Source organism: Oryctolagus cuniculus, chromosome X, assembly GCF_964237555.1.
Source record: "Oryctolagus cuniculus chromosome X, mOryCun1.1, whole genome shotgun sequence".
Lineage (NCBI taxonomy): Eukaryota > Metazoa > Chordata > Mammalia > Lagomorpha > Leporidae > Oryctolagus > Oryctolagus cuniculus.
In genome coordinates, this window is record NC_091453.1 from 17,364,536 (window position 1) to 17,377,071 (window position 12,536).

Here is a 12,536-nt window from a genome sequence, read left to right on the forward strand (position 1 = left end):
AAAAAGACGCCACTATGTATGGATTTCAAAGTTTTCTTGCGCCAAAATAAACATCTTTAATTCCATTTTCCACAAGCTTCTTTAAGTACCTTCATATTGCTTTCCATGTTCTGTCTAAAAATCTTTACACCTAACTTGCAAAGATATTGTTTTGTTCTGGAAGATTTATGGTTTAGCTTTTACACTTAAGTGTATGACCTAGCTCAAATGCTTGTATATGATGTAAGGCAGAGATCAAAATTTGCATTTTTTTCCTGCATAGATATCTGGTTCCTCTAGCCCTGCTTGGTGAAAATTGTTTGCTGTTTTCATTGGTTGGTTGTGGTGTTTCTGTCAAAACATCAACTGAGTGCGGTGAGTTGGCTACATCTTGGCTCTTTAACTGATGAGCCATGTCTTTATTCCTATGCCAGTATCATACTGTGATTACTGTAGCTTTAAGTCCTAGGTATGGTTAGCCTAAGACTTCCAACTGTGCTATTTTTAATAGATTATTTTGGATATGTATTATAAGTCTTCTGCATGTCCACATGAATTTCAGACTCAGCTCATTAAAAACAAAAAGGGCTAGCGGAGTCACAATCGGCATTGCATCGTGTCTACATACTGATCTGGAAAATGCTGGCACCCTAACGATACTGAGCAGTCTATCAATCTGTTCACTTAAGTTTTCTTTGAAATTTTCTTGGCCATTTTTTGTAGTTCTCGATGTATGTATCTCCACATACATTTATTCCTAAGTGTTACATGTGGTTTGGTGGCACTGTAATTGGAATTATCTATTTAACTTCATTTTCCAATTGCTTCCTAATATATAAAAATATGATCTTCTATCCTAGACCTTAAGTTAATTTACAAATATTAATTCTACTAGCTGTTTTCCAGTATCCAGAGGATCTTCCTTTTGCAAATTATGTCCTCTGTAGTATATACCTTTATTTCTTATATTCCATTCTTTATTTTTCTTTCCCTATCTCACCACATGCACTTAGGATCTCCAGGTACAATCTTAGTGGATTCAGGATTTCATTATTTCAGTAATGATGGTAGCTGACAGTTTGTGAAAAGATGCCCTTTTCCTATAGCTACTGAATGAACATATGCTCTTTCTCTTTACGTTGTTGTTTTTCTGTGTGAGTTATACCGATACTGTAGTTCTATGCTAAATTCTACTTGGTTATGATTATTTTCTATAGGATTTTCTTTGCATTTATATTTATAAGGGATACTGATCTATAATTTTATTTTCGTGGACGATGGGTATTATGCTTTTATTTGGCTTTAGAATTGGGGTTCTGCTAGCTCCATTAAAAAAAGGCAGGGTTGGGGCCAGCATTGTGGCCTAACAGGTTAAGTCATCATTGCAATGCCAGCATCCCATATGGGCACCAATTTGAGTCTTGGCTGCTCCACTTCCAATCCAGCTGCCTGGGAAAGCAGCAGCAGATGGCCCAAATGCTTGGGCCTCTGCACCCATAAGGGAGACCCAGAAGAAGCTCCTGACCTCAATGTGGCCCAGCCCCAGCCGTTGCAGCCATTTGGGGAGTGAACCAGCAGAAAAGTCTCTCTGACTTTGAAATAAACAAATCAGTATTTAAAAAAAAAAAGTTACAACACCAAGAGTGAACCCTAATGTAAACTATGGAGTTGGGTGATTGTGATGTGTCAATGTAGGTTCATTCCTTGTACTACTGCAATGTGGGATGTTAATAATGGGAGAGGCTATGCATGTGTGGGAGGAGGGAATATATGGGAAATCTCTGTAACTTCCTCTCAGTTTTGCTGTGAATCTAAAAATGCTCTAAAGAAAGTCTTTGGGGGAAAAAAGATTGGAAGAATTCCCTCTTCTATTTACTCAAGCTTGTGGAAGACTGGTATTCTTTTTCTTAAATGGTAGATTCACTCACTCATGATACCATTAGAGTCTAGAGTTTTCTCTGTGGGAAAATTTATGATAATGGATTCAAGTTCTTTAATAGATAGTATTTACTATATTTCATCTCATTTTCAGTTTTGGTAGGTTTTTAAGAAAAGTGTTGAGTTTATTGGCATAAAAAAGTTCACATTCTTTTATTATTTTAATGGATAACTTATCTTCTATTTTTGACTAGTAATTGTTTTCTTTTTCTATTGTTCTAGATCGGGTCACCCTGGAGTTGACTGATTTTGTTTACTTCAAATTTCTGGCTTTAATTTTCTGTTATTTGTGTCTCCTAACTCATTGACTTTCCTTTCTTCTACTTCCTTTGTTTTTTTCTCACTTCTTGGAGGTGGGCAGAATTTCAGGTCATGGATTTTAATCTTCCTGTCTAAAGTGAGAATTTCAAGCTGTGAATTTTCTTATAAGCACTGCTTCAACTATTTCCTGGTAAAGAATTTGGCGTTGTCTACACCTCCTGGGAGGTAACTTTTAAAACCTTTGAGTCCTTATTTATGGTGGGCCTCAGACCATCCCTGAAAGCTTAGGCTAACGAGGTGGCTCATGATGGACACAGAGTACACCATTTCTTACCAACTTTGTCCTCTGTTACCAGAGTAACAACTTTTCAACACACTCCCTTAAATAGAATTCTTTGACAGCTTTTGAATCAATACCACAAGGTAACACTTGCTTAGTAGGTACTTAGGCAAAATCAAGTTTCAAGATTCATTTTATGATTCCAAAAGGCTAAAATGATCAATGATCGATACATCTCCTAGTAACTTTCAGCATAAAACTGCATATAATGTTGTCACAGGGCCAAATGTGGTACTAGGCATTTACTAAGTTTCATCTTTGTACCATTTTAAGAAATCAGTAGGCTATTTTAAATGCAAGCTGGCACTGTGGTACAGCCAGTTAAGGCACCACTGGCATTCCATTTGAGCACCATTTGGAGTCTAGGGTCCCCGCCACTCACATGGGAGACCTGGATGGAGTTCCTGGCTCCTGGGCTTAGGCCTCACCCAGCCCCAGCCATTGAAGCCATTTGAGGAGTGAATCAATGGATGGAAGATCTCTAACTCTGCCTTTCAAATAAATAAAATCAATCTTAAAAAAAGTTAAGACAACCAACATCATGGTAAAGAATATTTTAAAAGAATGCAGATCAAACATCCATGATACTATTGAATAACAGATACAGTACTGCAATCTGTAAATAAAATATAAAACATTCCGTACCAGCTGAGCTTAAATACACATCCAAAATTTAAATAATTATGTCAAGTAACATTATTTAGATGGAATTTATATATTCCCTAATTTAAAAAATGTCAGATTTAACAATGCTACAACCCCAGGTATTTTTATGTACTTACCTTTAAAGACTTATTTATATATTTGAATGGTAAAGTGACAGAGAAATAGACCTTCTATTTGTTGATTCCCTACCCAAATGGCCCCAACAGCTAGGTCTGGGCCAGGCCAAAGCCCAGAACTCCATGTTGGTCTCCCACGTGGATGGCAGAGGCTCCAGTACTTAAGCCATTTCTACTACCTTCCCAGGTGCATTAGCAGGAAGCTAGATCAGAAGCGCAGTAGTTGTGTTTTAAACCAGCCATCCAAGTGGCAGCTTAACCCACTATCACACACGGTCCACTCCTACGTATTTCTCAAAATTTTTTACTTATTTATCTGAAAGGCAGAGAGAAAGAGCTCTGCTGTTCACTGGCTCATTTCCTCAAATGCCTGTGATAGCTAGGGCTGCACCAGACGGAAGCCAGGAGCCCAGAACTTAATCTGTGAGTGGCAGAGACCCAAAGACCTTGGGCCATCATCTGCTGTGTCTAAGTGTGTGTATCAGCAGAAGCTGGACAGAAGCAACGTACTTGGATCGTACCCAGTACTTGAGCCAGGCACAATAATACGGGATATGGACATCCCAAGAGGTGACTTACCCACTGTACCATATGCCTGCCTCTATGTTTCTTATTTTTTGTTTTATTTCAAATACAGTATTTCTACTACTCTATGTCCTAATGGTCAATCTATCTACACTAGGTTCAGGCAAAAAAAATTAAACTATTAAATGCATACTTTAGGGGCCGGCGCTGTGGCGTAGCAGGTAAAGCCGCCGCCTGCAGTGCCAGTATCCCATATGAGCACCAGTTCGAGACTCGGCTGCTCCACTTCTGATTCAGCTCTCTGCTATGGTCTGAGAAGTCCTTGGGTCCCTGCACCCGCATGGGAGACACAGAAGAAGCTCCTGGCTTCGGATCAGCACAGCTCCAGCCGTTGTGGCTTATTGGGGAGTGAACCAGCATACGGACGACCTCTCTCTCTCCCTGCCTCTCCTTCTCTCTCTGTGTAACTCCGATTTTCAGATAAATAAATAAATCTTTAAAAAAATGCATACTTTAGTTCAATATTGGTTATTATAATTACAGAACAATATGGGCTGTTAAGAATGAGGCAGAAAAATTAATCTATATTCATTAATTCAGCATTTAACTGTAGTTGAAATTAATGTTTTAAGATACTGAAATGCCAAATAAACATTTGGTACACTGGCCAGAGTTGTGACACAGCAGGTAAAGTCTCCACTTGTGACGCCCAGCATCCCATACAGGCACCAGTTCGTATTCTGGCTGCTCTACTTCCCATCCAGCTCCCTGCTAATGTCCTGGGAAAAGCAGCAGAGGACGGCCCAAGCATTTGGGCCACCAGTGTGGGAAACCTGGATGAACCTCTGGCTTTGGCCTAGCCCACTGCTGGCCCTTATGGCCATCTGGGGAGTGAATCAGCAGGTGGAAGATCTGTCTCTCTGTCTCTGTAACTCTGATTTTCAAAACAAATAAATCTTTAAAAAAAACTTGATACACAAAAATTAGATTTAATATACTTTATATTAAATCATTTCCATGTAACAATTATCCAAAAATGTTTGCTACAAGTAACCTTGGTAAGACTTATTTTGTCCTTGATGAATAAATACCTAGTGCTCCATGAAGGAAACCCAGAAGCAGCTCCTGGCTTCCCCAGCCATCTGGAGAGTGAACCAGTGGATGAAAGATTTGTGTCTCTTCAACTCTCAATTTCTTTTTTTTTTTATTTTTATTTTTGACAGGCAGAGTGGACAGTGAGAGACAGAGAAAGGTCTTCCTTTACCATTGGTTCACCCTCCAATGGCCGCCGTGGCCGGCGCACCACGCTGATCAAAGCCGGGAGCCAGGTGCTTCTCCTGGTCTCCCATGCAGGTGCAGGGCCCAAGTACTTGGGCCATCCTCCACTGCACTCCCTGGCCACAGCAGAGAGCTGGACTGGAAGAGGGGCAACTGGGATAGAATCCGGTGCCCTGACCGGGACTAGAACCCTGTGTGCCGGCGCCGCAAGGCAGAGGATTAGCCTAGTGAGCCGCGGTGCCGGCCTTCAACTCTGAATTTCAAATCGATACATAGGCACTAGGTATTTTTTTTTAAGATTTAGTTAACTGTTATGCTCACCTTTTAAGTACACAAATATTCTTGCATTGCCTGAAAAATTATTTTTTTTTTATTTTTTTGACAGGCAGAGTGGACAGTGAGAGAGAGAGACAGAGAGAAAGGTCTTCCTTTTGCTGTTGGTTCACCCTCCAATGGCCGCCGCGGCCGGCAGACCGCGCTGATCCGATGGCAGGAGCCAGGAGCCAGGTGCTTTTCCTGGTCTCCCATGGGGTGCAGGGCCCAAGCACCTGGGCCATCCTCCACTGCACTCCCTGGCCACAGCAGAGGGCTGGCCTGGAAGAGGGGCAACCGGGACAGAATCCGGCGCCCCGACCGGGACTAGAACCCGGTGTGCCGGCGCCGCTAGGCGGAGGATTAGCCTAGTGAGCCGCGGCGCCGGCCTTGAAAAATTATTTTATATATAACACGGAGCTAACTTGCTATTCTAACATTAGACTTTTAAAATTATAAGAATTTTTATCTAGTATTAGTTTTTACAGTAATGAGTAAGTTTTATGTTAACTATATATTACAATGCTTCAATTTTAAAAATGTATATGATTTAATTACCTCTGACACTAATTCCAAGAGGTATTCATTTCAGTGCTTTTTAAAAAATTAAAGTTTGGGAGTATTTCACCACTGATAACACCAGTAACATCAATAGGGTAACTTTATGCTGAATAACCTAATGGGAATTGCATCGGATACACAGGTGATTCTAAAATTTTGATATTTATTTCAATGGTATTTGTAACATTTCCCTACTCACCTTTTTTAGATGGTTTGGGTGGTACAATTGGGCCGGGTTCTATGTTGTCATAAAAATTATTCATGGCTTTTGGATCAAAGTTTCCTATAAAGAAAATAAAATCACCAGGCATTTAGGATTAGCTCCTATTTTATCTTTAAATTAAATGAGTAAATAAAACATGTAAACAGGAAATGTTTTCCAGAGTTTCAAAACTCATTTATTACCCTGTCAATGAAATTGTGTTTTCTCTATCATTGTGAGAAAAAACACGAAAACCATCAGTGATTGTCCACAATGTATTACCTGAAGTGGTATTTCCCTAAGGCTAGTCTCCTTAGATAGTATTAAGCATGTGGGCATTTGAGGAGGTAAATAAGAAATGAAAGCATGGCTGAACTGTTTACTCCTTCTACTTGTTTTGATTTTAATGAGCAAACCATGAGAAAGAAGATGTAATAGTGAAAGCTCACTTTCATGCCTTTCAATATTTACCTTAAAATTTTATCCAATAAACTTTTATCCAAAATCAACTGTGCAAGAAACCAAATGTAAAAATGTAGAAGTATTACGTTATATTTTGAGATGTCTAAGCATCTGGATGAGCATGAAAATCACAACAGCAGCTCATGGATTGCCATTTTCAAGAAAAGGATACTCTTAAATCCACACTGGAATTAAATGTTGCCTACAGATCAATGAGAAACGACGACAATGGTGTCAATTTCAGGATAGAAAGAACCATCCCTGAGAATTCTGTCTTCTCACAAAATGTTCCCCTCTCTTCACATGTTCACTCCCTGCTCTAGTCACTTCATTTCAGCTACATATCTCCTGCTGTGATTCCTCCAGGGTCAGTTTTGATGCAGCGCCAGTTTTGGGTCCTACCTTTATTTCTAGGACCCTGTCACTGTACTCTGTTCCCGACAGTTCAAGCAGTTGAGCTTTATGCCTATTTACAGAGGATGTATGGTACTGAGAGTTTAAAAATATTCTATCTTTTGATTTCTAGACCTGACTTTTTATCCCAAAAACAATTTTCCTTGGCTAAACAAGTAATAAAAGCCTTTCATGAAGTCATGCATTGATTTGCATGTAATCTAAATGTTCCCCCTCTGCCAACAAATGTTTAGATTCCTTTTCTAGCTTAGGAGATGGGTATAAAAAGTATTCAAGAGTGTGGGAAAGTGAAATTTAATATAAAGCAGATATGTTTGAACCCCTTATGAAAAGAGATTTAGAAATGCTTAAGTATGAAAAAAGAGCTTATAGTAAGGTCACTGCTACATGCAGACCAAAATTCAGCTCTTCACTTCTAAAATCTTAATCATGGTTTCCCCTTCAGGTCCTATTACAAATGTTTTATCCATTTGGATATGCTGTTTTAAGAAAATTTTCTGAAAACAACTGCTACGATAGTTCATAAAAGCCACAATGCCATTTGATATATTTTTATGCATTAAGATGCTGCATATGTATTTCTTCAATTATTTAAGTTACATCTGATATTCTGATTTCTACCTCCCGTAAGGCTTACTATAAATATTCTAACCAAATGTTTGAGTTAATATTTTTTATTTTGCTTAAGACTACAGAATTTACAAAAAGATGCAATTGTCTATAATACACTTGAAATTATAACCCTGCTATGCATAGTAATTCTTTTACTGCTTAAAGTTAGTCAGCTATTCAGTGACTACATTTCTGAAAATAATTTTAAAGGTACCTGACTAGATTGCTCAGCTTTCACATTCAATTTTGCTTCTATTGCCCAGATAATCCCATAGTTTTTGAGTTTACTAATCTTGCCCCAAAATAACAATGAGATATTTTGACATACTCTTAAAATACCGTAGAAGCTCTCTTAAGCTGCTATAATTAGAAAAAACAGGTATGCAGGGTTGGCATGGGGAAGATGAAAACCCAGAATTGTTAAGAAAAACTATACATGTCAACTTTTATAAAACAAATGAGAATATACATATTTAAGAATGTTAAGATCCTTTTCTTATGTGCCTGATTGAAATTCCATATTGTCTTTCTTACATAAACCAAACTCACAAGAACCTAAAACACAGGTTGGCACACTTTCTAGTAAGGACAGGATGGTATTTTACATTTTTTGGACTTGTAATACAATCTCTGTTGAAAGCATTCAATTGTGCTGTGAAAGTACAAAAGTAACCATAGGCAATATGTAAACAAATGGACATGGCTATTGTCCCACTAAAATTTTATTTACAAAACAGGGAGCAAGTTGAAATCTATAATTTTCTGTTTTGATTTTAGAATGGAGCAGGAAAGGTTCTAAAAAGGCTTAAGCAATTTGAGTACAGAATCCTTTAACTCTTTACAGTTGTTTTATACATAGCTACATTCATGATACCGATCTTCTCAGTGATTTGCCTTGGAGCTTTAAGAAATATTTGCCTCTGGCTTTTATATTAAGAGCAACCTTATCCTGCATTCGTGTCAGTTTATGAAACATTAAATGGCAGAAATACAGTAGCTGGTATAAACAGATTTGGGTAACAGACAATTTTACTAAGAAGCAGGCAATGCGAGCATGTAGCCTCCTAGTGAAGTGTGTGCAGCAGCTGTGGACATCATCTACTTTAAAGACCATCTCGAATTTGGTGAGTTAAGTAAATGTAAGTCAGTTAAGAGAGCTTCTACTGTAGTAAAAACTTCTGAAAGAAATCCAGAAACTAACATTAGGGTTATAGGTGAATGTTTTCACATAGCAGGTAATATAAAAAATGACATACAGAATTGATTTTAAAACTGAAAACCCTATTTTTTACATATGTTAAAAAGACTATCATACTATGAACCCACTAAACTTTAGAATTAAAACCTATCAATTTATAAAATATTCACAGTAAATGATAAAAGAGCGTAAATACAAAGTAACAACATAGAACAGTCTAAATGATAAGAACTTACTGGTGAAGTTGCCAAAGTAACTATTTATTACCCAAATCTAATCCAAGACCATGGGGTGAGGCAATCACTTTACTAGGGCTATAATTTTATAATGGGTAAAAACTATCTCTTAAATCTATAAAACCAAAATTATTGCTATTTAAGCAGCTTAAAATACCGCACTAATACTTATGGTTTACCAAATAATCAAGTCTATACCTCTAGATTGAAGGAGGTCAACTTCTTTCAGTGTACAGTCAACATTTATCTGGAGTTGTCTGTTCATGCTTCTCAATCTTGTCATTTCCTCAGGCTAGTAAGAAAGGACCCAAAATAGCAATGGTGGGAAAGTCATTATCAAGCCCAACATTTAAGAACTGTGTTTCATGTTAATTATTCTGATTGGGTAGTACCAAGAACACGGCCTTAGTCTATAAGAGGGCATGTTTCAAAGTCCTATGTGTGTTTTTAAAGGGAACAGTCAGGTAAAATGGGGACATCAGAACAGCCATGTCTAAATAAAATCTGTATACTACCATACTGGACTGTTTCTATCATATAAAGATACTACTGTTTTAATTGTAGATCACTGAGTTTCTGTTTTTATCATAAGGTAAACTATAATAATCAACTTTTCAATCAAGCATTTTAAAATTTAAGTCTTGCCCAGTCTGGTAAAAATTACAAGAGAACCAATTTTAACTAGTGCTTACTAGGAGCCAGGCACTGTGTTTACCAGAACGCTGCCATTCCTTCCGCTAAGCAACCCCTTAGGGCAGGTACTAGTACCGTGCCAAATTTAGATGAGGAAATGGAGGCAAAGAGAAATCATACTTTTCTCAAAGTTATAAAGTGGTAGAGCCAGAATTTATATAAAATTCAAACAGAAAACTTTGCTTCCTTTGACCCAAGAAAAAAGATTCAATTAATCTAGTGCATAAAAATTTCAGGAGCAAATGGGCTCCTTTCTTAAACTTTTTCTTTTGCCGTGTTCTTTCTAGCCTAGCCACTAGTCAGGCTGTTCAGGGGCGTATAGGAGGCGTCCTAATCTTCCATTAAAGATTTTCGGAGGCTTGTACCATCCCTAATTTCTTTACATCTATGTACAGTATAAAATAGTCAGGGTTCAGAATGCACAGGCATGAGTATTGAAGCTTTCAGTACAGCCCAGGTATAAAGTCAATTACTATGGTGATCACAAGTACATCAATCAAAAAAAATTGTCAATTACTACAGGAAAATAAGAAACTTCTGTTAAAAACGAGTATTTTGCTAAGGGCGAGATGTGCTGATTTTTAACAATGAAGTAAAATGAGAATAAGTATCTTAATTCACAAAAATGCAAGATCTCATGTCCTTAGAAGGTAGTACCAGAATCACTGAGAACACTTGTTAAATTAGCAGGTACCAAAGTTTAACTTGAGTGATATAAAAGCAGAATATAATAATAGCTACAATCCCTTAGAATGCTAAAGAACAGTGAGTCACTTGGTAATGTTTACTAGGGATTGCTCTTCTTTTTTCATTCCTGTGGATAAACTATGTGACATTAATGTGTAAAATGCTTATTATGCCTTGCCTACGAAGCAAAACTGATCACTTTAAAAGACACACTTATGGGAGCAAACTGTTGAAATCTTTACTTAATGTATGCTAAATTGATCTTCTGTATATAAAGAGAATCGAAAATGAATCTTGATGTGAATGGAAGGGGAGAGGGAGTGGGAGAGGGGAGGGTTGCGGGTGGGAGGGACGTTATGGTGGGGAAGCCATTGTAATCCATAAGCCGTACTTTGGAAATTTATATTCATTAAATAAAAGTTAAAAAAAATAAAAAGACACACTTAAGCATCTGTATTTAAAGCACTTAGTTAAGGGTTCCAGAGAGTGATGCCATCTTCCTCGGAACGTGCATAAGTATCCACCTCTCTTTGTAGGTCCTATCAGAAAAGTTGAGTACCTGAGGGGGCTAATCCTTCCTAAATATCTTTGGGGGTGGAGATGGCAGTGATGTTTCAGCCACGATGGCCCTCAATAGTGAAGCTTTATACTGTAATATGAAGATATTATAATATACTTCGTAATCAAGAGGCTACTGCACATTGACTTAGAACAAAAACAAACATTGCTCAGCACACTCATTTCCAAAGCCAGCAGAACCACTGGAACTCACTGAGGGTTTATCTGTAAGATTTCGGTGTCCCTGTTCATAGCTTCTGATTAAATTGAGGGGCAGAAAAAAAGCGGTTTCTGAAAAGTTACTGCCGTTTATCAAAAGCATACTGCTTCCACAAAGGAGGGGTTTTAGGATTGGCTATGTATTATCTAACATGGTTTTCAAGTTAACTGGATGTTTGCACCTGACATTTCAAAATGAAAAACTCTTAAGGAATTTTTGTGAAAAACTTAAGTCAACTGTTTTGCCACAAAGACCAACACTGAAGATCACGTAGGTGTTCTTAAGTGACTTGTCCCATTATGCAACTGGGACATAAAGCTGTGGGACAGTCCAAAAACCCAATTTGTCAGAACGGGATGAATGGGGGTGGGGAGAGAACTTGGGGGAAGGGGGCAACTGGCAGCTTTCTGATTAAAATCCTATTTTTCTTTCAAGGTAAAATTTAAAATATCCCCTTCCTCCATGAAACTCGCTCATCTTTGAACCCTATTAGTAAAAAGCAAACATTTCTCAGAACTCTTAAATGTACTTAACATAGTTACCATTTAGCTGGTCAGTACCTGATTTACTATCTTACATTATCTCTTCTCTTTCACAAGCACAAATACACACAGATTTAGAGACAAACAGGTATCTTTCTACACACAGATCTCTTGAAGAGAAGACTTCTTCTACAGCTTTTAATACAATGTGTTGTAAACAGCAGACTGTAAGAACACCACCACTATGCATCCTGCATTCCCCTTTTTTCTAAGGAGAGCCTATTTCACTGTAACTCCAAGTTTCTGCAACTGTACATATGGTAGCCCCAGGTGGGCATTCTAGTCTCATTAAGAATAAGTACTTTTCTAACCAAATTTGTACTCAATCATTGAAAATTTCTTTGAAAAACTGAAGGTAGCAGTAAATGCTTAGCAAAAAGGTCAGTTCTCTATTGGATGTTCCCACACACAAGTGGGGCAATAATAAGGACAGCCATTTACTGAACACCTACTCCTACACTGTCCCTGTACCTTGACAACCACATTTCAGTGCACTTATGATTCCTTTTCATAGGTAGGGAAAATCAAATGCAGAGACGTTACACTCGGTGAGCGCCAGCGCTACTGTGACTCCCAAGCCTATGTGGGTGCTCTTTGCATTACGCTACGGTTCCTCACAGGAGCCTCAATGAACCAAAGGGGAATTCTGACTAATGATTTATTGCTTGATTAATCTCCTACATAAGTATACCTCTATGTCATGCATGTTCTTAAAAGCAAATTAGTTTTCTAACAT

At 37.9% G+C, this 12,536-nt stretch overlaps 1 protein-coding gene across 9 annotated transcripts in view; it reads right to left on the bottom strand.

Annotated features, from left to right (window-relative positions):
* The window catches only part of TAB3 (TGF-beta activated kinase 1 (MAP3K7) binding protein 3), a 79,432-nt gene that overhangs the window by 10,191 nt on the left and 56,705 nt on the right, over nucleotides 1-12,536 (bottom strand). For 7 of the 9 annotated variants that reach the window (XM_017349837.3, XM_017349841.3, XM_017349836.3 and 4 more), the window contains 2 exons: nucleotides 9,299-9,392; nucleotides 6,176-6,259 (listed from right to left, as the gene is read on the bottom strand). In XM_017349837.3, coding sequence (XP_017205326.1) covers nucleotides 6,176-6,259; nucleotides 9,299-9,392 — 178 coding nt within the window. The remainder of the gene's footprint in view (nucleotides 1-6,175; nucleotides 6,260-9,298; nucleotides 9,393-12,536) is intronic. The other 2 variants (XR_011385692.1, XR_001795464.3) reach the window with 1 other exon arrangement.